This window comes from Chamaea fasciata, unplaced genomic scaffold, assembly GCF_029207755.1.
Source record: "Chamaea fasciata isolate MVZ Bird 193981 ecotype frontalis unplaced genomic scaffold, bChaFas1.0.hap1 SCAF_3, whole genome shotgun sequence".
Classification (NCBI taxonomy): Eukaryota; Metazoa; Chordata; class Aves; order Passeriformes; family Sylviidae; genus Chamaea; species Chamaea fasciata.
The window spans coordinates 59,507,806-59,530,799 of NW_027094088.1; the positions used below are offsets into that span (position 1 = coordinate 59,507,806).

The 22,994-nt window shown below is 39.0% G+C and overlaps 1 protein-coding gene across 1 annotated transcript; it reads right to left on the reverse strand.

Annotated features, from left to right (window-relative positions):
• Nucleotides 1-8,850: 8,850 nt before the first annotated feature.
• SMLR1 (small leucine rich protein 1) lies at nucleotides 8,851-13,594 on the reverse strand. Its single transcript, XM_066180479.1, has 2 exons — nucleotides 13,357-13,594; nucleotides 8,851-9,974 (listed from the first exon to the last, which is right to left on the reverse strand). Exons 1-2 carry the CDS (start codon nucleotides 13,493-13,495, stop codon nucleotides 9,820-9,822), a joined length of 294 nt encoding a protein of 97 aa, XP_066036576.1. The 5' UTR covers nucleotides 13,496-13,594; the 3' UTR covers nucleotides 8,851-9,819.
• Between the last annotated feature and the right edge of the window lie 9,400 nt (nucleotides 13,595-22,994).

Here is a 22,994-nt window from a genome sequence, read left to right on the forward strand (position 1 = left end):
GTAAGCTTATGTATATAATTAACACAGGAAAACGTCGCATCAGTTTTCTATTGCATTCATGTCTTTTCAGCAGAAAAATATGGGGTATCTTTATAATACTCATTCACAGAAGGGTGGGTTGAAACAGGTGCTAATAGAAGACTTAGTATAAGAATTTTTATCTTAGGTCTAATCTGACATTAATTTCAATTGCAAATGTTCCTATGTATGTCTCAGTTTTGTCACAGTTCTCTCACGGCGTTTTCTACGATGTTTGGTCAAGTTGTTATAGCTTGTATTGAAATAGGTTTGGGCTATTTCTGCAAAATATGAAAGATGTGTCACACTCTTCTGTTAGCCTGTACAATTGTAGTTCTTGCCTAACATCTTGCTTGTTTAGTGAGAAGACTGTGTATCTTCCAGTAGTGGAAGGAAACACTTGGACGTTTCAGTTTAGTCAGCTAATCCTTAATCCTAAAGACACTGAAATTTTTAGCCTTTTATCATTTTCCCAGACAAGAAGGTAAATGTATTGGAAGCTCAAGTTTTAAAGCGTTTTTTATCAGCTGAAAATGCTATTTGAAGTCATTAATTTATTAGGCTCTCCTTTCTAGGTTGAGAAAATAAAAAAAGAACAAAAACACAATACTGTTCTCCTTCATGTATTCAAAAGAAAGGTCAGGATTAACACAATAAATCTGCTCTTGCACTCATTATAGGCTAATGTCTTAAAGCTGGGTAACCATTTGGGGATGTAAAGCTTCAGATTTCCTGTGTTTGTCACACTGTTGTAATGAGACTCAAGCTGCAGGTTTTCTCAGACTTGATGGTTTCGTTAATGGTAGGTTCAGATTCAAGAAAAAGGTTTTGTTAATGGTTAAATGGCTATATCAATGGGAGACATTTATAAAAAATGGAAGTTTAAAAACTAGTGGTTTAAGCCTTCATTTGAAGACCTCTGTTTTTTTACTGACCAGCCTCTGTATTTAGCTAGAAAAGCAGCGGTGGTATTGGAACATCTTAAGAAGGAAAATTGTTTTGAAACTTTGAGCTTTTAACATGCATTTTGATCAGTGTTGATGTAGGGGGAGGCAAGGTAAAAGAAATACATTTTGTATGTTTTAAAGAAATGAGAGTAGTCATGATTCTTATTTCCCTGGTTCAGTATTTTATACAATGGTGGTTGTGGCCCATGGACAAGAGACTTCTATGTCGTGTGCAGGCAGGCATTCCCTTAGTATTGAACAAAATTCTTTACCCAAGGAAACTACCTGTTAGAAATTCCAACCCGCAGCTTTAGCAGACTCGAGCACAGCCATGAAGTGCTAGGAATATATGAAAAATGAGACACTGACTTGATTCCAAATTTGGTGTGAGCTACTAGAGCGGGGAGGTTGTTTTTCACATAATTCTGATAATTTGTCATATTAAAAAGATCCATTTTATTGATGTGCCTGGATTTCCTGAAAGCTGAAGATTTAACTGTTGAGTATCACTTCTGGGATCCAGAAGAGAAAAGATTCAAGAATCAGTTGAGAGGATATGACTTGCATCTATTGAATGCTATTGCATGGAGCCATGACCATTATCAAGGAACTGGACTCTTCCTGAGCTAGTCTGATCACAGATGCGTATTTTCAGCTGAAGGACATAGACTGAAGCCTTAATTTATTTAATCTACCTACAAGTGTCTCTTTTCTTTACATCTGGATCATAGTGGGGGTGCCTGTGTGTGGCTGAGGAAGGGGAGAGCTAATATCTGTTGCCAGGTGTTGACATGGATATGGTCAGTTAAGAGACTGCCCATGGTGGGGTATTGGGGTGAGAGTTTTTGTCATTTGCTGGCAGACTTGTTGGGTGTCATGACTGTACACATAAGTCTTCTGACAGCTTGTCCTGAGCTCCTGCTATGTGCAGTACTGCATAGAGTAGCAGTGTTGAATGCCATAGAGAATACGAGGATGAGAGCAGGATGGCCTGCCCTCTGCCTGCAGACAGGAAATTTATCCATCTTCTCTGTCAAAGTGGTTCCAATTGCCCTTCCTGACCTTGTACAGGTAGTGCTAGAACTACAGTGTTTGTTTCAGTCATGTGTGTTGAGACAGTATTTTCTGGCTAGTTTTCCTCTGAGCTTCTCAGCATGTAAATTTACAGAATTTTTCAGGATGTAAAACACAGTAGAACTAAGTTTGGGCTGCCTCCAGAAAATTTCTTCAGATTTGGTCAGATTATTGTGTGTTTGAAAAAGAAATTAGTATTTTTTGTTCATAAATGTACAAACCAGGAGAGAACATGGATCACGTTTGGAAACGCTAGAAGAGCACTCACCTGGATATTCATCTTGTAGCGTTAATGCTTTTAAAAATTATTTTCACATTTGATAATGCTAGAAACCAAAAACAACAGTGGAGGTGGGGTTGCTTGTGAGGGACAGCTGGAGGGAAGCACCAAAAATAAGAAACACTGCACAAATGTCTGTTTTTTCATTGTTCCTTTATTCAACATTCAGTTGTGTTTGTTTCGTGGCTTTGTTGCTTAGTGACACTGAAAATGAGTATAACGTGTGCTCCAGCTTCAGTTTTAAAGCACAGGAGAGGACAGGGAAGGATACTGAACTGTGAGATAGGGGTGTGTTGATGAGTCCCCACATCACATAAATGTTCTAGAAGGCCTGGAAAAATGCACATCACTTTTGTGAGAGCAGTTTGCAGTAAGGAGAATGGCTGTGTTTTGGGTGATTTCAGTGGTCCCTTGGTACACAGCAACATTTAACATGCACACTCAAATCACCCCTTGCATATTTTCAGCACTTCCCTCACAGGATTGAAGGTAGAAAGATACACTGAGACAGCAGAACAGATGGTTTGGATTTGCAGGGTTTTACTATTCTATGTGCTACCATTACATTTTGCATTCATTATTAATCAGTGTGAATTTAAAGGTCTTAGGAGCAGGGATTGCCTCTTCTCTTGTATGTGTGTAGAATGTGCCAGCTTCTTCATGCTACCTTAATCCAGAATCAGTGTTCAACACGATCTATCCCACAGAAGTAATTATATTTTTTTAGAGGGCACTGAGTCAGGGGAGTAAAAAATTATCTTGGCAGGTTTGCACCACATTTTTACATTAGTGACCAGCTGCAAAGTTGATTCTGTTCCTTCATCAAATATTTAACTACTTTGTAAAAATTTTATTCAGGGAAAAAAAGCATTCAAATAATTCCTTCCATTGTCTGAGGGGATTTTTTTTCTTTTTTTTTCTTTTTTTTCTTTTTTTTTTTTCTTTTTTGAGAAACATATCCATTGCAGAATGGCTGTTTGCAAAGGACTGGAGTGTGTCAGATATTCTTGTCTGAGTGTGCCAGTTGCTTTACAGGTTCCTGGTCTTCAATGCTTGTGAGAGAATTAAAGAGGATATTTCTCCATGCTACTTTTGTGTCAGACCTGGAGACTTGTTTGACTGATAATGCCTTTCAGTTAAACTTCAGGGAAAAAGTTTAGTCATCTAAACAAAAGAAAGCCACCTGAAGTGCCTTGAGTATCTGTCGAGAGCCTTTTGCTCTCCTGTGCTAAGGCAATGGAGACATGCAATGAATTTTGCATGGTTCTTTCTGAGGCAAAGGAAGAAAGCTCTGATGACTACAGCAGTATTCTTTGTGTAGACTTGTCTTCTCTAATAAAAGATACTGCGTTCTGATTCTGAAGGATTACTGAATTGAGCAAGTACCTTCCATTTTATTTTATTTTATTTTATTTTATTTTATTTTATTTTATTTTATTTTATTTTATTTTATTTTATTTTATTTTATTTTATTTTATTTTATTTTATTTTATTTTATTTTATTTTATTTTATTTTATTTTATTTTATTTTATTTTATTTCCCTCCCGTAGAACTTTGGGGAGGGAAAAAATGCTCTAAAGCAAAATGAGTACTTGGAGAAAGTGTATTACTGTTTGCCTAATGACTGAAGGGGGGTTTAGTCAATCCAACATTTTTTTTAATGAAATAGCCTTCCATTCCTGTAAAAAAAAAAAAGACCAAAGAGCCCTGAATAGAGAAAATTACTTTCTGACTCTGAACTGACATTCACATGGTGTCTGTTACAAATGCTTATGTAACCTTCCACATCACTTTTTTCTTCCAGAAATAAAAATGTCACTGACCACGAAGAGCTGTAGTCATTCCAAGTCATCATGACTCCACTGAATCCACCAGGCCTAGCAACGATGACCAGATGTTCACGACTTAAATGCCAATACCAAACTCCATTTTAACGTCTATATTCCCTTACAGTCTTTCTTGTTTATTTTTATAACCACTTCTTAACAATCTTAGAGGTTTTTTGGTTTTTATAAAATAAAGTTCTAGAGGGTATGATCTTCTTTTGCACAAATACTTGTATTTTTCAAACTGATTCTTAATTATATGAAAGTGAACAAAAGTCTGGAAATCACTGTTCACTGGAGGAGGTAATTGTGCAGGAAGGAGGATCTTTACTAATTTAGGTATAGGTTTTTTCAGATATTTCAAGTGAAATCTCTTACTGGAGTAATTTACAGATTTCTTTTCAGATTATTCAGGTAAATATATGATATCACATAATGAAGTTTTTTATAAAAATAAAACATTTGCTAAAATTTGAAAAAGTATATTTCTTTGGATAAATTTTTTACTGGTATCTCTGTAACTCTTTCTTTTCCAAGGTTCTCCTCTCTGTGGAGCAGAGAGTGTGTGGCAGTCTGCAGAGGAGAAGGAGTTACAGACAGATTTCTTCTGACTGAGCACTGTGTTCTTTTTGCACTTTGGTGCCAATGCTCAACTTTTTGCAGACTTTTTGCTGTCTGCAGCATTCCAGATAAGGAAAGAAGGATGAACAAAATATCTTTCTCTTTTTCCAACAAGAGATGATCTAGGCAGCTTAAAACCGTAGTGCTTTTTTTTCTTACTGTGTCCCAATTTCAATACTTCCATTATTTGGATACATGTGTAGAATGCTCGCTTGCTATTAAACCTCACTGTGTCTCCATGTTAGAACTGACATTTCTGTTACAGAGAAGGTATATGTTTCACATGCTTCCTCTAATGATTAATGCAGGTTTTTAGGCTACTGAATAAAAGATGTAAGATGGACTCCACTCATAAAGTAATAAGAGAGTACCATCGGTTGAGACTGCCATGGCAAAAACCTGTTAATTATATTTGGGCTTATTTTTAATTTGTTCTTGCAGGGGGGGTTGTTTCTTTGGGTTTTTTGGGTTTTTTTTTTTGTTGGTTTGGGTTTTTTTGTTGTTTTGTTTTTTTTTTGCTGTTGACTCTGTGTATAGTTAAAATGCCAAATTAGATTTATAGTAGCTTGAAGTTGTATTAAGTGATATTTTGCTTTCTGTAATTCTGTTAAAAAATAAAGTTGTTTATTCTCTGTATGACTTTTGGCACTCTGACATAAGCTTGGAGCATATTTGAAGTGAGCAGATTACTTCTGAGAACTGCAATTCTAGAGGTCACAGAACCTTAAAAAGCAGGGATTAGTGCAAGTGGTCTGCAGGGCTGCCAGAAGGGTGGCACGATTGGCTGGTACTTAAGTACCAGTGTTTTTTAAACATCTTCCAGTAAACATCCTGATTTCTGTAGTTTAGGGAAGAAATCTTCGGCTGCCAAAACAGAGGAGATTTGAACATCACAGCAGAAGTTGAAATGCCCCTCAGTCTGCACATGGTTCTTCTGAGTTCATTGAGATAGGATCTACTGTCATTTCCAGATAACAAAACAAATCATAAAACTTCTCACTACATCCTTCTTCACTTCTGAGCAATGTATTTTTGGTGCCATTCTCAGTTTAGACGGCTGCCATCTGTCAGCACACTTGAGTAACAGAAGTTCTCTTTAGCTTTGGCTCCGCATGGTTTGGATAACATATGACAACGGTAACAGGGATGTTAATTTCTATACATACGTAGTCATTCTCAACTGCATCCACATCACCTGGAGAATTAGAAGGTAACAGTCTTTCCTGCTTTCCTTCGAAACCAGAGGTATTCTGCTTTTCAAAAAGTGAAAGAGAACCCCATCCAGCCTGATAACACTGCCACAACACTGTGTGAGGAGGGAGGTTGTCAAAGAAGTGGCAAGTTTGGGATATGTAAATGTAGGTCAGAATGGACACACAGGCATTTAGAAGGATGTTTTAGTGAGTTTTTCCTACAAAAGTGTAAGAAAAAGCTATAAAAATTTTTTAAGATATTTTTGATATGGTGTAGTATTAGTTGCAGATCTTGTTTGATGGGAGGAAAGCATATTACTTAATTCATTGATACTGGATTGGTCTAATTAGTTAGACACTAGATCAATATTGGTTTAATTGCAGTTGTATTTAATCCTTAAAACTTCAAACACAGTATTCTTGAAAGAATATTATTTTCACTGAGCTATGTCTTTACCTTTTGTCAGTGAAAAATTAATAGTATTTTTAGGTCAGCATAGCTTATGCATCGCTATCACTTGCATTGATTAAATATGTACTAATTACACAGCTATTGTCATGCAGAAAAACCTAAGCCCTAAGTGTGATCAGTCCTAAATATAGTCAAGGTTTACAGATTCAGGTTGTATGTAATTATTCAAATATTCTGGAATATTGTGCAATTCTGAAGTCTCATTGTTACCTTTTTATATATAATATATCTACAGCAAAAACTACTCACATGCAAAAAACAAAATTGTTCTCAAGGCGCTTCAGAAGTCAGCTTTGTAATACATGGGCAATTTCAAATACAATTACAGTAATTAATTCTGCTTAAATACTTAGAAAAGTGAATCATGTAGGTCTTACAAAAAAACACAATACACCTTCCTTTTTAATAATGATAACCTCAAGGTTCAAAATAAATGTTGGACTTGTTCTACAGATTATTTCCTAGATAAAGCTTTTGTAAAGGGCAAGCATGCGACTCCAAAGAAAAACTTCAAACAAAAGATTTATCGCTCAAAGCAATGAGCAACTATAGTACAAAGTGTTTCTTGAGGTATTTTTCTGTTTGGCAGTCAAGCTGAGTGGCAACTTTTAATTGGGCCACAGAAGACATCAAACAGACGGAATAAAATACTGACTACACCTCTGGAAGATTTGAAACTTCTGTTTTCCAGGCTGCTCAGTTGTTTGGGGCTTTCATACTGCACTTGAAAAAAAAAAAAGATAAGAATAGTAATATTAAAACAAATTACAAGCATCAGAAATCCTGTGATAATTCCTGTAGTGTTAAAATATTCTGTTTGGTTTGAGGCAAATCCTACCAGAGTTTTTGGAGCTAAGTATGACTGTCTCTGCTGGGCCAGGCTAAGTGACTAACTCTTCCAGATCTCTGTCTCCGATGCTATTGGTACTTGCCTTGGGGCGTGTGTAATTGTGATTACTATATTAGAAAGTAGTACTTTCCCAAATATTCTTCCACCTTTGAGCGATTTTCAAAGACTTACTGGTGTATCAGTCTTTATCGGTATTTCTCTGCCTCTGGATTTTTGGCTAACTGCTTTTTAAAAATTTCCTCTGTCAAGCATTTTTACCCTTCTGTGTGTCTTAAGGAAAAAAAGAGCCAAAAGCACTTTTTGTGTCTTTTGTACCTGACCCTGCTCTAGCATCCTTGGACAGCATCACTGCAGACATTGGAATAGACACCTGACCTATCAATCACTCTCTTCAGTCATTCCCCAGCTAAAAGGGGTTTCACAATCCTTTATCACTTTACCATCTCTCTTGGTACCTTTCCAACCTAAAAGTTGAGACTTTAAATTCTGTTCCGTGAAGCAAAGGGGAAGCAGTCACAGGCAGGAAGGTTTTAAACATGCTTAATGGTTGTAGGTGGAGTAGAGTCCTAACTTCACATTATTGCTAGAGACAGGAAGAGAGAGGACTCTTCAGTAACAGCAGTAATTGAAGATAAGTTATTTTCTTCCAGTTACTCTCTCCATATATATTTAGATAATGCTTGTACAATTCATCTAGACAAAGATCTCGTTCAATGGTGTTAAATATATTTTTTCCCTTTTTGAAGGAATTATAGGGGAAATGATGGTGTGTTTCATGCTGGTAGCATGAAAACATATTTCTTGACACTACTCAGTAATGGAACTGAAAACAACAAAGCCTGAGAATTTTCACTGCCTGCTACTAAATTGTGGATGTCAGATCCTGCTACATGTTAGCACCTACAGCTCAATAAGCAGTTCTGTCAAAGACACACAGTGTCTGTGTATAGCATTATTTTTGGTATCCATACCACCATTTTACAGTGAAGTGCTGTACAAGAGTGTGACCACTTCTTGACATTTCAAATCTCCCCATTCTCAGACACAATGTGGAATTAACAAAATCAGTTTTCATTCCATATTTTTACATGTGGTCCTGGCCAATCTGTTCTTGGGCAGTTAGAGAGTGAGTGTTTGGGATTCTGGATGTTATAATTCCTTTAGCATCTGATCAATATCCCAGATTGCTGCTTTAAGAAGGCAGCATCTTTCTTAAACGTAGAAAGTCAATTTGCAGCAGCTGTCTCAACTTCCCTACAAAAACTGCGTTTGCAATTACAAACAATTGTCTCTTCACCTGTGCAATGTTATTTGCACAGATGTTAACCAGTGTGTTGAGTTACATCTTTTTAAATTTGGGTAGTATTGAAATGGGAGAGAGTGTAAGGATACTTGCTGTTTAAATTATTTTTTTTTTTAAACCTATGGTCATGTCCTCATTAGTATTTCTATAAAATCATTCCAAGGAGTTCTTAAAAGTCTATGAGAACTGAAACTGTGCAAACCACACATAACCTCAGAAGACAAGGCATTATCCACTCTCTTCTTGCAGATTGGGTAATGACAAACAGGTTTAATGAAAGGTAATTGCAGACAGCAATCATTAGCAGACAGGGGCAGCAAACACTGAGGACAGTAATGATAGTCACTTCTCATTCCTTGCCAATTTGAGTTTAAACTTGAGAGTCAGAACCAGAGAAGTGAAAAGACAGTGGCACTTGCAAACAATTTGAGTTGCACTTTTGTGGACCATCTGCCACAGGCAATCTAAGATGCACTAAAAACTGTACATCTACAGCTACAGGGGAGCAGGGAGCAAGATTTATTTTTTTTAATGTGTGTCAATTGACACATAAAAAAAGATAACTCCATGTTTATGCAGTTTTTTATTTGAAAAAGTCATCCATTTGTTCTAAAGGGAGAATAATAGCTGTTTTACAGAATGCTGACTGAATCTTTCCATGGTTTCAAAATTTGGCATTTTTGGTCAACAGAGAGAAATCCTTGTGTTTCCTGCTACTGTTACATTTTGCTTCCAAAGTCTGTGGAAAGAATACTTTACAAAACCCACAATCTTTCCCAAAGTGTACAGGCTGAACAATGTCAGTTCCCCTTCAAAACCTTTTTCAATTTCCCAGATGTCAGTGCTTGATATCAGCTTGTTATCTATGCATCTCGATTTCATAAGGCTGCCTGCCTTGCATGTACCAGCTCAGCTCTCTCAGGAGCTCCTTATGTTGCTTTCTTTCTTGGTAGCCCAGGGAGGGGCTGGTGAGGGGGGGTGCTCCTCCCCCCAAATCCTGTGTCAGGCAAGGGAACCAGCTCAGTTCATTGCAGGAGGCTCTTGTCTCTGCTGAGCTGTACAAAAGACTACTTGGTGCTTGCAAGAACTTTTTGGATGGCAGCAGCTGTTTCATTAGGACAGCACAACACTAGCTTCTCCTCCCCAGTTTTGTTTTCCTGTGTAGTATTTATTTGCACCAGGTATTTATTTACAGTGGTATTTATTGTTAAACCTACAGTGCCAAGTACTGGGTTTAAGCTTGCTTCCTGAGATGTGAAGCTCCCTTAAATATCCTTGAGTTCTTGTATCTGTTCTCTTTTTGTCCGGATCTCCTGGGTTTCTTCCACTGGCCACGGTGATTCAGGAAGACATTCCTGGAGTCTTGTGCCGTGACCATTTCCTCCTCAACTGAAAAATAATCCAAACAACACAAAAATTCCATAAGAATATGCTGCTTTCTTATGGTGAGTTTTTATAAAGAAAAAGAGCTGGCATACATTAATAAGAACTAATCTTACTAGGGTGAAGGTGTCTAAAGAGCACACTGGTATTAGTTGGCCCATGATCCTAGAGGGAAGTCTTCTGAGTGTGAGCCTGGGGCTGTTACTATGCCCAGTGAAGTGCTAACATGAACTGTTGACATCAGCAGAAATGCTCTGTTTTCATTTGCCTCCACAGCTGTCAATCAGAATAAAATCCTTTAGCTACAGCAAAGAGCAGAGTTAGTTTATACTGGCAATTCATTTTCTGCTTTACAGAACTGTGGCTGTGCTGTGAGAACCTTGAGCTGGCTTGATCCTCCCAATGCTGCCTGTGGTACAGACAAACCAGAAAAAGGCTTGCTGCCCACATAACTGGACATCTTCAGAACATGACCTGCTCTTGGAGGCTTGGAGATTATTTGAAGAAGGATGGGGAAACTGAGAAAAAAATTTTTAAAAAAAAAATTATTATTGTTAATTGCTCCAGAGAAGTGTATGCTGTTTTGTTAGATTATTTAGTTTTATTTATAAGGTATTTATATATTGGTATATTCATGCAGAGTCTCTCTTTTGCTGCACAGAGAAAAATTAAATGCTTATTTAACAATGAAGCAAGGCAGCCTTGATTTTAGTAATGAAAAACTCCTTTTTTTTTTCCTTTTTTTTTTTTTTTTCAGAAAGATCTAGGGGAACAGACAGCTGAAACCTGCAAAATTCCTGTTGTTCTGTAGGAGATATAGCATTTGAAGGATGTTTTCTGGCTTATCTGTGGCTAATTCTCTCACCTGATGGTTTTAAGCTGAAACTGGCTCCACTTGCTTGTACAGGAAGAGCTGCTCAGGGTGTTTTGTGTAAGTTGGCTGGAGGCCAAAACAGTAGGTTGGTCTCTGACAGTCTCAGCTCAAGAAAAACATGATCTTGGTGACAGAGCTGGGAATGCAATGCCCAAAGTGTTGAATAGACAGGAATTCATCTCACATCCTCTTGAGAATCCCAGCCAGAACACCTGTGATCTGCAAACTGCGTGTCTCCTTTCCTGAGGCATTAAAAAGTCAGATGATTCTCTTCAAGCACCCTTCTCGGTTGTGAAAGAGAGAAGCACAGCAGCAATATTCTTTTGGCAAATTAGTCTGCCAGCTACCTCATTCACCTGTCTCTTACACCCTTGATGACTAATCTCAGAAAATTTACAAAACCGTTGCTTGCTTAAACTCATTACAAATCCAAAGCTAAAATTTCTGTGCTTTAAGAGAAGCAGAATTTAACATCTGGTGCTGCAGATTATCTACAGACCTGGAGAAAGTATCTAAGGAGGATGTGAGTGCTGTGAAAAAAGGCAGGACAGTCTGTTTCAGCAGTTGATCATGCATCATGAATACAAATGTCTGTGGGGTTTTTTTCAGATGGGTTCATCTGGCTTAAAGTATTGTCTGTGCCCCATCCAAATACCTGAACTGATGGGATCAGTAGCCCACCTTCCTGGCTTGCTTTATCCTAGCTGGAACAAAAAAGGGAGAGCTTCACCAGGTAACAGGCAGTTCAGTAGCAGCTCAGTATTATTTCATAATAACTAATGTCTGACACATATGAGCAGAGAGCTGATAATTTACTGGAAGGGAAAAATCCCTGCTTTTATCTGAAGTCAATTGCAATAATGTCACTAGCTTTCATTTCAACCACTTTCAAGAAAGAACACTACTCCCTTAGTACTTAGCCTTCCTACTTCCTCACGGATAGTGAATTGCGCAATGTTTTGGCATTGCACTGGTTTTTGTTGTTGTTTTATTAGCGTGTGAAAAACCATCCGCACCTTGCTCTGAGAATAATCTATAACCCAAGGCAGGGCTGGGTTAGGCATGTGGAGCAGGCTTCCCTTGGAGATTAATTCAGCATCTGAAAGCACATCTTGAACAGGAAATGTTCGAGTTTTAGCAGCCTGAAGGTAACTTCAAGTGTGTGCTTATATGCAAACGAACACCTTTCCTCTGTTAAAGTCTTGGATCTAAATGCCTGGAGATGTTGCACAAAACAGGAAGTTAGTTTATTTTGCATTTCTGGATGCGTATGTTAAGTGGCCAAATTTTCAGGCTAGAGCAAAATCTGAGTGCACAGATTACAGTGTTTGGCCTGGCATCTAAGTGAGATTTCTTTCCTGGCCTTGCACTGGTGAGTAAATCCTTCTCCTGCGGGGCTGATGCACCCCAGGCCAGCTCGGAGCGAGGCCTCAGCTGATCTGCAGTGCCCTGTGGACAGGACTGTTCTGTCTGCCCCAGCCCGGTCTCTGCTAGAGCTGAAACCTGTGGGAGGAGAGTTGTGAAACTGTCCCAGGCAGGATTCTCACCAAGCTATATCAAGAAGCATCTGCAGTTTTACAGAGAAAACCTAGGCTGTCCTCTTAGCTCCCCTTACACTCCATATGGAGAAAATGTCCAAAAGACAGATAATCTGAGGAACAAGCTTAGCCCAGTGTCGGCAAGAGTGTGCTTTCAAAGGGCTGAAGGAAAGAATGGTTGAGGCCTCTGATCCGAATGTGCCCCAAGGCTGGCTTTGGCAGCTGGAACCCTAAAACAAGAGCATGTGTGAAGCTGCTGCTGCAGCTGGGACCCAAATCTGGAGGGCATGAAGATCATCCCATAAAGACTGGATGCTCTGAGGTACAGGATTTTCCTGTCTGAAAGAAACTCCATGTCTGCTACAAGTGTAGCCCAGTTGGGCTCTGTAAGCAGCCTTGATTCTCAGTACACAGATGTGTTAAAATCACTGCACATTTGCATTCGGGAGGGTGTTTGTTTTGGTTTTACTCAGAAGATAAGTTTTTGCAGTGTGTTTAAGCTGATTTTAAAATAGAAAAGGCAACATGGCAAATGTGCAGTTAGATACAAAGCAAAAGCAAATGCATACTTTTGAAAGAACAGAGACAAATATTCAAAGCCAAATTACTTATAGGGTGTAACTTCTGCTACCTGTTTCACTGAAGGCTTGCACAGTGTAAGCACAGAAGAAAGTGATCCGCATTTTAACTGCCCTTTTTTTCATTCTGTTTGTCCCTTCTATAGTGTAAAACAGTAAAATCTCCCATAGTATAGTATATAAAACTACAGCATTTTAAGTGATGGGTCAATCCAAGTTCTAAACAAATACCTGTAGTGTTTTTCAAACAGAAAATGATCTAAAATATCATACGACTTCATTAAAATTCTTTCTGATCACAGTTGTCTTCAGTTTAGTTAATGGTACAAGCCTAAGTTGTTTGTTGAATGAGAAGGTTTGTCTGCCTCCCCAGTCTTTGTCCCCAAGTCCTGACTCACCTTCTTTTAGTTTGATCCTGAAGTAGGCAATTAGCAGCAGCAGGAGTAAAGTCACAGGCATAAAGATCCCAGCAAAGAGAACATAACCAGGCAGCTCCCTCACAAACACTGACAGTACGTAACCCACACTCATTTTCATCTCTGCCAACCTTGCCAAGCCAGATCCTTAAGGTCTCCAAGTTTGGACCTTCTTCCTTTTTTTCCTTGATGGACAGACATTCTGCCCTTTGCTCAGGCCATTATCTCTTTCTGGACTTTGGTTTGTTTGTGCAGGTCTGTGATCCCAGCAGTACTGGAGTTCGCTCACAAAGTTATTCAACAACAAAGTTCTAAAATGTGTATTGAAGTAATGTAGGGCTTTGAAACCTTTGGATATGCTGGGCTGGGCAGGGCTCAATATGTGAGGCTGCTGCTGCCTTTTGAGCAGTGTGGGTTCTGTCATCTGCTAACGCTGTACAGGCCATTCTGAATAGTAAACATCCTCTTCCTAGATATATTATTAATTTTACAATAGATCTTAAACGCCCACTCAAGGTGAGGACCCTGTTGTACATTCCACAAAGGCGCACGAGGCAAGAAGCAAGTGACTGTGGTGATGCTGTACCGACAGCATTCTTTCCAAAGAGCAGCTGCAGAAGAGTGAAACTCAGGAAGGTTTCTTTCTTAGTAAAGTTGAAAATGTATGATTTTGTGGGGGCAGATGTGCCAGAGAATTCAAGAACCTTTTAAATGTTCAAATAGTTCCCTTTTTCCCATCTTAACCAGCCTGTGGCAAAACTCTGCCTTGCATGCGTTGATCTTCTTAATCAATTTTTTTTTTAAAGATGATTAGTCATTTTATAGTCCTCTACACCTTCAGGTTCGCAACCATATTGTGAGCAGTTCTGTCCAAGCATCCAGAAAGACTGTACAAGGTTTGCTTCCCTAATTGGATAGGTGGGTAGGCTGGAACCAAGGGGAAATGCAGTAGATTTTTAGACTTTCAGGGGAAAGAGGTATTTCTGTGTTCACCTTGTTTTCTTCTCCTATTGTTTCCAAGAGGCAAACAACCTCACCTAAAAACCATTTAAAGTTTGTAATTTTTTGAACTGTAAGATATTTGAGGTCCTCTCTTTTTAACAAGTGATGGAGAATTTAATGTTTGCAGATGAATTCCTTGTTTTATTAATTACCTACTGTTGTAATTGATAAATGGAGCAAATGGAGTGTGTCTTATTTCTTGCTTATCCTTGTTCAGCTTCAGCTTCTAACCATTATGTCTTATTCTGCCTTTTCCTACAAGGTTTGACCTCATTCGTAAAGTGCTTTATGATCTACTGATGAAAAGCATGGATTAAAAGCCAGATGGTGAAGATATTAATATTATAGGCCCATCTGTTGCAAGATAATTCCTCCCTTGAATAGATACCTGTCAGCTGTGATCAATAAATTCCTTCGACTTTATTTCTTTGTGCATGAAAAGTTAATTCAGTTTTTTTTAAGACTCTTGTGATTGTTATTGTTCGGATTTGCAAAACATTTGCAGTATTTGATGAACACTCTTCTGGCATATTTTTTAAATTCCTTCCTAAATGATGTTCTTATATAAAAGTATCTTGAGTAATCAGAGAGCTCAGTCTTTGAGAGTGAAGTCTGTGACTGAATTCCAAACACTGTGACATTACAAAATGAGCCAGGGGATACTTCTCTTTGATATGCCTATTATGGACCATAGTGACATTTATGGGTGCTAAATACCTGCATACAAGGGCAAAACACTCACTTGTATTTTTTAAATTGGGTTACTTTGTGTGCCGGTGACACAATTCCTTTCTGTCAAATGCGAGTCAGGGGAGGTGAAGTAAGTAGCTTGACTTGCTTCCAGTCACACCTGCCTCTGGTGGTTCAGGCAGCTGATGGATTGGAAGTGGTTAATTTCTGCCCAGGAAGAATAAGAAAATTCTCAACCCTCCGCATTTGTACAACCTCCTTGTGAAATGGCAGCTGCCAGCTCTGGTCTCACTCAGCAGTGAGGAACAAAACTTGGCTCAGTGTGGCAGACGTGTAATGCAAGTTTCCACGTTGAAGCAGGACAAATACAGTGGAACTGAGGTCAAACACATTTTTGCCATGAAGGCAGTTCATTTCCTACCTGGGTTGGCTGGGATGGTTTGTGTAAAGCTAAGGGGAGCTCTGTTGCTGGATAGGCAGTGGCATTTGCAGCAGCAATGCCTCGCGTGTCATCCACCACGGCCAGAGGAAAAGTGGGAAATGTGGGCCAGGAGTGGATTACTAACACAGAAACATATGGTTTCCTGGCTGATCTGCGAAGCTTGGGCGTGTTTGGGAAAACAGATGGATTCACAGGCTTTGTGAACTTGTCACTGATTTTTCACCCACTGGAAAAACAGAACCAATTGCTTGTTACCCCTGAGGCACTGCAGGGTGGGCCTGCCCCAAGTTTGCTTTATGGTTAACAGGGATTTCAGCAGTTTCAAAGTTCTCCTTATGGCTTGAATCAGAAACTTAATTTCCTGTGAGAAGGAATTTAAGGAACATTAATTTCACAGCCAATAAAACTCTTATTTCAGCTGTGTCATTTTGATTATTTGCATGAAATGTGAACACAAATGAATTAATTCAAACTTCAAATGACTTTCTATTTTCCAAAATTGCCAGCTAACAACAGAAATTATGAACATCACACCTACCTTGTTGGAAGGAATTACTTTTACTGCTCATCTTTGTGTGTGTGTGTGTGTGTGTTAGGGACATATATTTTCAGACACATTCTTGTTGAATATTTTGTTTCAATCACAGTTTCCAAAGGAAAATGTTCTCTTAAAATTTCTAGATGGCTTTAGTAAGGAATGAAAAAAGGCAAAAAAATACCTATTAGTGCTGAGGAGAAAGAGTAAGATGTGCCTGTGAAGACTGAACCACAATAAATAAAGAAAACCTGATTATTGCAGGTGCTCAAGAGTCTTTTGGGCAGAAGCCAAGATGCTCATGTTTTGTACAGGCAAATTGCCAACATGCACAGCAGATGACCTGGCAGAGCTGAGGTTGCACTTTCTTGGGGAAGATACTGTAAAATTTTCTGTGAGACTGAAACTTTTTGTAAAAAATCAATATTTCTGTCATTATGGTGGGAAGAAGAAGCAGGAGTTTGGTCCTGGCTCATTAAGGACAGAGCCTTCCAGCACGCACCAGTGGGTCAAAACTCTTGTTCCTCCCTGAGCCAGGGTTGGAACTGGCCCCAAATGACTGGACATTCCCAGAGGTGTTCCTAGCCCAGGATGGGTGTTGGTAAGCTAGGTAAGGCTGTTGGTAAGTTGGTAAGCTTACACTGCTCAGAAAACACATTTTGGATGAAAAAGAGCTTTAGTTCCCATGGCTATCAAGGCACAAGGTTTGCTGAAATGTGTATTAAAGGTATTAAATTTAAATGCTAAAAGAGCATTTAGATCTATCTTTATCCTGAGTGTTCTGTTAGAACATCAAAGTTGTTTATTTTCCTTTCCAACATAAATTCAATAAAGGTTATTAGATCGGGTAGTTTGATATCTTTATTATTACCGGCAATTTCATTTCCTTCCATGTCCTTTGCAGAATCCAATAAATTGATTGAGGCTTGTTCTCCCAAAAAGCACTTAGCCTTTGTTTGAAAACATCAGGAGACAGAGAATCATCTGTCCCTTTCCATGCCTTGTTCATGATGTAAAACCCCCTCTTCACTGCTGGCTTAGAGCTTGCTGTGGCTCTGCTTTCAGCCACTTGTTCTGCCTGCACCTTCCTCAGTGTGTCAGGGAGTTTTGGGAGACCTGTTATTATTCCCCTGTGAAAGTACTTATGCCCTGCAGTGTCATGTCTCAGTCTCTTTCCTGTCAAGCTACCCATTCTGGTCTCTTAATTCCTTTCAGCAGCAAATATGGGGGTTTTGCCCATCCTTGAAACTTCCTTGCAGGTTTTCTGTGCTTTGTCTAATTTCTAAAGTTTTAAAGAAATTTTTAAAATTTTTATTTTTTGAAAACTGGGCATCCTGACAGTTGCAATCTCGTAACAGCATCATCTGTGACACTCCTAAAGGTAAATTCATGTCTCTATTCCCACTTGCTAATCAGTTTTTCACTCATTAGGCAGGCTTGTGGGGCCCTGATTGCTAGAGCGTTTGGAGGCACTTGGATTACACATCTGCTCGTGGTCTCAGTCTTCTTCAGGATTGTGGTTGCCCAGGGCAAGTTTTAGAGATGACCTTTTAAGCTTGTTTCTAGATGGAAGTTTTTTTGTTTGGAAATGTGTTAATGGCTTGTGTCATGATAAACCCAGTCCTTAACAAATGATCCAGATCATACAGCTGAACTGCTTATTACTTCTCCTTACTGCTTAGCATCAAGTCTTTGATAAGCTGTACCTTTTAGAAGTGCTGATTTTATACCAATTTCTACCTGAGGGTTTTTTTTTTCCCCTTTCCTGCTTTGCTGATTTCCTACTTTGTTGCTTTTCTAATACAAGTATTTGTGTCTTCATGGTGTAAATTGCTTCAAGTTGTTGATCCAGCTGAAAAGCTTCATAAGGTGTTTCTGGGCTTTGGGGGAAGTGTTAAAGAGATTATTGTGAACCTGGATCTATTTTCTGGTTGAGTTTGGGAATGGCTTTGCTGCCAAATGCATAACCATCCCCTCACCAGAAGCCCTGCAATAGCTACCCTGTGGGTATGACTTTTAAGATCCCTGCAGCAATTCCTAATTCATTATTTGTGAGCTCTATTGATACAGAAAAGTGATTACTTTTTAATGAGCACATCTTGTGCTATTGATTCAAGTGCCTTAGGACTTCTAAGTGTATTGAAGCTGTGGTTGACTTTACCAAACAGACTTGTAATCTCATTAACAAAGCAACATCTATTTTGCATAAACTGTGCTAAGTAGCTTGTTTATATTCTGATTTTCTATCTCTTTGAACAATCTTTGCATTCTTCATGGCTTGCATTTAGTTTTCTTACCTATAACTAGGCCAGATCATTTGAGCATTGTCACGAAAATAATGAGTTTCTATGCTTCTCAATATTATGATTAAGATTTAAGAAAAATTAGCTGAAGTGGAAAAAATGCCAAAACTTTCTTGGCCAATTTCCAGGCCTCTTTCAGTCTTTTTGATTTTCAAAGTTCAGTACAGGTTATTTAAATTTCAGCTTTGTAGTTAAGCACCTGTACAGGTGAAAAGTAATCTACCTGTGCCCAAACATCCGGCAGTAGTACAAATGGATGAGCCTTTTCTTTGAATACAAAACATTCATTGAGCGTAATACATTCTATACATTATTTCTTAAACCACTCTGATATGAGCTGCTGTCAACATCTCTCTTGCTTCAGGTACAATTTTGAAAGAATAAAAAATCTGATTGTTCCTAATCCTCTGCCACAGCATTTTCCATAGAGTCTATTTTTTATATTCATGGCTTGTCATGCTTGTCCTTGATTTGAAATATGACTCAACAGAGAGCCAGCAAATTTTTCTTTTGGAATTATTATTTGTGTGTCTGTTAAATGCAAATTTTAAAGTGTTTCAGATATTGTAAGTTACTAAGTATTTGCTCTTTCCATTGAACAACTTTGCTGAAAATTTTGGAAATGGGTTGATTTCTACTACCCAGTTGTGCGTGTGTGTGTAGTTTCTTGTTTGAGCTGCCCACTGTTCACCTGTATCTAATGAGACTGGTTCCCAATGACTAATTCCAGCACAGGGACTATTTCACCTGTACCTGGCATAACCTAGTCCTCCTGCAGCATCTCTCCTGACAGCTGAATCCCTTTCTGTTAGAAGATCATGGATCTTTTAAAGCCATAATGATAAATGCTCTCTGCATGAGACTTCAACCAGTGTATTAAATGGAAGGGTATCTTTATCTCTCTAATTAAACACTGCAAAACAAACCCAATCTCTTTCTGTCTCATCTCTCAGACAGCTTACAGCTGCCTGTCAGTGTGCTTTTCTCCTTGATTAGTAAAGATAAAATCAATGTAACCTTTAGGCAGTGGAGATAAGTGAGTAGTGAAAATCAGTGCTGCTCTGATGTGCTAGAAAGACAGAGCCAGGTTGGCCTGGGAATGGTTGTACAGTGGTAACACAGGGCTGTCTTTTTGTCTTACCCATAACCCACGGCCCCAGCTGTGGTGGCAGTTTGCTGTATCACTATTTGCTCAATGACAGCTTGTTTTCACACAGCAACAAACAAAGCAAGAAGATTGCTTCTAGAAACTAAGAGAAGCTCAACTTTCGTTTGGTGTCCTGATGAGTAACTGATCCTGAAACCACTATGTAAAGGTCCAGAGAAGTTGTAAAATCTAAGCTTACTTTTTTTAGCTGGCTTGATTTCAAATGTGTTGTTCTGTTTGTTATGTTTTAATTGAATTAGGCTATTTGTTGCCACTTGGTTACCTAATACCTCAGGATATTACTTTACAACATCTGCTGCCCTAGTGTTGCTACCCTACTGTACCTCAGGGATTTTTGAGTCACCATGTAGCTGTAGAGTAATGCCCTGTTTGTTTTCCCACTTCCCCATGGTAAAAGAGGATAGAGAGCAGGCTACAGTGGTGAGATTTACAGCTCTGCCCAGCCAGCTCAAGAGGCTGAACTGGAAATGTCCCAGATTGTTCTTCTTGGGCTGCCTGACCCCAGCCCCAGCTGTTTTTTGGGGTTGTCCTGTGCAGGGCTAGGAGCTCAGGATATTCTAAGATTCCATGATCCAGCATGGGGCTGGGGTAGCTGCAGTGTGGATAGTGAGGGAGGCTGCGCAGCACCACAGATAGGCTTTAAACTCTGTGAACAAGCTATGGGGTGGGACTAATACAGAAGCCTTTTTCTTGGTGGCTAAACATGCGCAGATGTGTAGCTGTATTGAATTTGAAGCATGACTCTGCAAAGTAAAAAAGGGGCATCTTCCAGATCAGGGTGATTTCTAGGGCATGTTGGCTTATTTGTGCCTACTTGTGCACCCTAAGTGACCTGAGCCACAACACTTCAGCTACTTTGCAGGACACCTGAGGATTTTGCAGTATCTCTGTGTGTCCTTATTAGATATACTTGAGAAACAACCCAAGTTTTATAGAATAGATAGAGCTGTAGGGAGTTCAAGATCCACATAAAAAATGCCTGTGCCACTGTTGCCAGTAAGCCAAGCTGTTACAAGTTACTCATTACAGGTTTGGCAGATATTTTATGTGGGTTTTTCCTGTGGGGTTCCCTCAAAGGAAACTGAGCTGTGGCTGCCTCCTGTTGCACAGGTTCCTTCTCTAGAGAAAGAAGGTTCCTCCATAGAGGGATCCAAGCTACTGGTTGAATAGGGGCAATTAAAAACTCACTGGGCTAAGACTGAATGTAACCCTGGGTGTAAACAACTGACAGTGAAATGAACAGTAGGGCAAGTTCATCAGCAATGCTGGAGAAGTGAGTGTGTCACTTCTTGTGTGTGAGGCAAAGCTGCCTCCTCTGTCACAGCATCTGGAAGGAAATGAAATCTCTGTGTGAGACAAACTTTCAGCGGCTGCCAGCAAAAACTATCGTTAGTTTAATGCATTTTGTCAGCTGTCTGGTACTCAATTAATGTGACATCAAATAAAATGGCATGAGCACACATCATTCTCTGTTATGTGTTTCTGGTGAGTGCTAATTAATTTGTCATTCCACTTTTCACACTGTACATTTACACAGTAATGAGTTGTAGCCATCTGCTGGCGTGAAATGATCTTTTTTTTCTCCTCTCACCAGAAAGGAGATAGACAGACTGCCTTTTGTGTTTTTCCTTATACTCTAACATATCCAGAAAACCTTATGCTTAACACTGACATTGACAACAACAAATGCTAATCTACACATGGAACCATGTAAAACCAAAGAAAGACTTTTTAACCCTACCTTTTTTGGTGATTTAAAATAGTTATTGTGGATGTTCTGCCTTGGGGAGTTTCATGTACTGTTTTAAGAGAGCAACAACTGAGTTTTCTCCCTGAATAAGGAATGCATTCTAAGGTCTTTTACTTATAAGAATGATAAGGCAAAGATAGTCCATCCTCATCAGAAAACTGCCCCATAGGCAGCAGCTTCTCTAGCATCAATGTTAAGCCATGCAGAGCCATGGAAGTAGAATAAAGGAGCTTCAAACTGGTAAAATAGAAAGAAGGGGAAGTAATTGAGGCAATAATTCCTGTTTGAAAAAGTATGACTGCTCTGAGCATTTGCTGCCCCAATTTGCTGACTTTTCAAACTGTATTGAGAATGCTGATAGACTCTGTAAGACTTGACTGATACGATGGCAAATTTGTCTGTAAGAAGGGGCAAGACTCTTAAGCTGATTTGTACAGGTACCTCAAGACATTGATTTCATAGTTGATCCTAAAATGAGAGAAAATGAAACCTCTTTTGCTTAAAATAGCAATTTTACTTATTTGCCATTTACACTGGAGCTCTCAATGTCTCTTATAAAACTCATGTGTTTTTTACATCATCAAGCCCTGAGATAGCATGGCAGTTTTAAACAGTTACCCACCACTGTTGGTACCTCACCTACTTGATCCTTGATTTCTCTTAGAAGTCCTGAGGGAATAATAGGGATACATTAGTGTTAATTTTCACAGTTAGTTCAGTAACTTCATCTACAGCCACTTCAAATTTCAGATATTTGCTCCCCCTTATTCTCCACCCAGGAATTCCAGCATGGAAGTCTCCCCAGTTTATTCCAAAGTGAATACTGATGACAGGCATTCATTTAGCCTCCCTGCAGTGGCTTTACCAGAGGTTGTAGAGATGTCTGATTGTTATTCAAAAAATACATTTAGTACTTTGACTCCTTGGAAAAACAGAAGTCACAAATGTCAAGAAAATCAAATGAAACAGATGGGCAGGAAGAGCTGCAGATATGTTTGATGTATTAAACACACTGAGGTCTCTTCCTCACAGTGTACTATCAAGCAAATTTTAGTTTGAATGGACTGAAAAGTACATGAACACAGAGTAGCACTCTGGCTACTCAGTGGGTATGTGCCCCCAAGCAGATTTTTACCTGTCCTGTCATCATGTGGTAGCTAATCACTCTTCTGGTGAGCTTGTGCCTGCCCAGGCAGGAATCAGGTAGTAGCTGTGAACTCACATACTACTCTGCCTGGTGACATATTTTTGTGTTATGTGTCTGTGCACATGTGGACTCAAAGGCTATGATTTATCAGTCTTGAATATCTGTGCAGTTTTATTGTTTACAAAAACAGAAACAACATGGCATCTGCAGAGTTGCAATCATCTGTAATTTTTTTTGCAGCATGCTCCTTCTTTGGTAGGTTGAAAGGCTGGAGAGAAATTAGTGAAAATACACTTTTAAAAAGTTTTTTGATTTTTCCAATCACCCACACACTGTTTCTTCCATTCATGCTGTTTTTATCTTGGTGGCATTATCTGTTTTCACTTATAGTTAGTTGTGTGACTGCGACCTGCTGGTTTTTCAATGGCTTCCAACAGCACTTTTTTTCTAGCACTCTTCTTCAATCAGTGGATTGCAGAAGTACAGTGCACTCAGGGATACTTAGATAATGGGTTACAATCAAACAACGTTACAGAGGTGTGATCTCCTGTCTTTCTGTAGTGCTTATTTGTGCATTTGGCAG

Bases quoted from the DNA above. Each gene is read 5' to 3' on its own strand.
- SMLR1 (XM_066180479.1), bottom strand. From the start codon at position 13,495: ATGAAAATGAGTGTGGGTTACGTACTGTCAGTGTTTGTGAGGGAGCTG. The intron at 9,975-13,356 runs GTGAGTCAGGAC...ATTATTTTTCAG, and splicing joins CAGGATCAAACTAAAAGAAG to TTGAGGAGGAAATGGTCACG.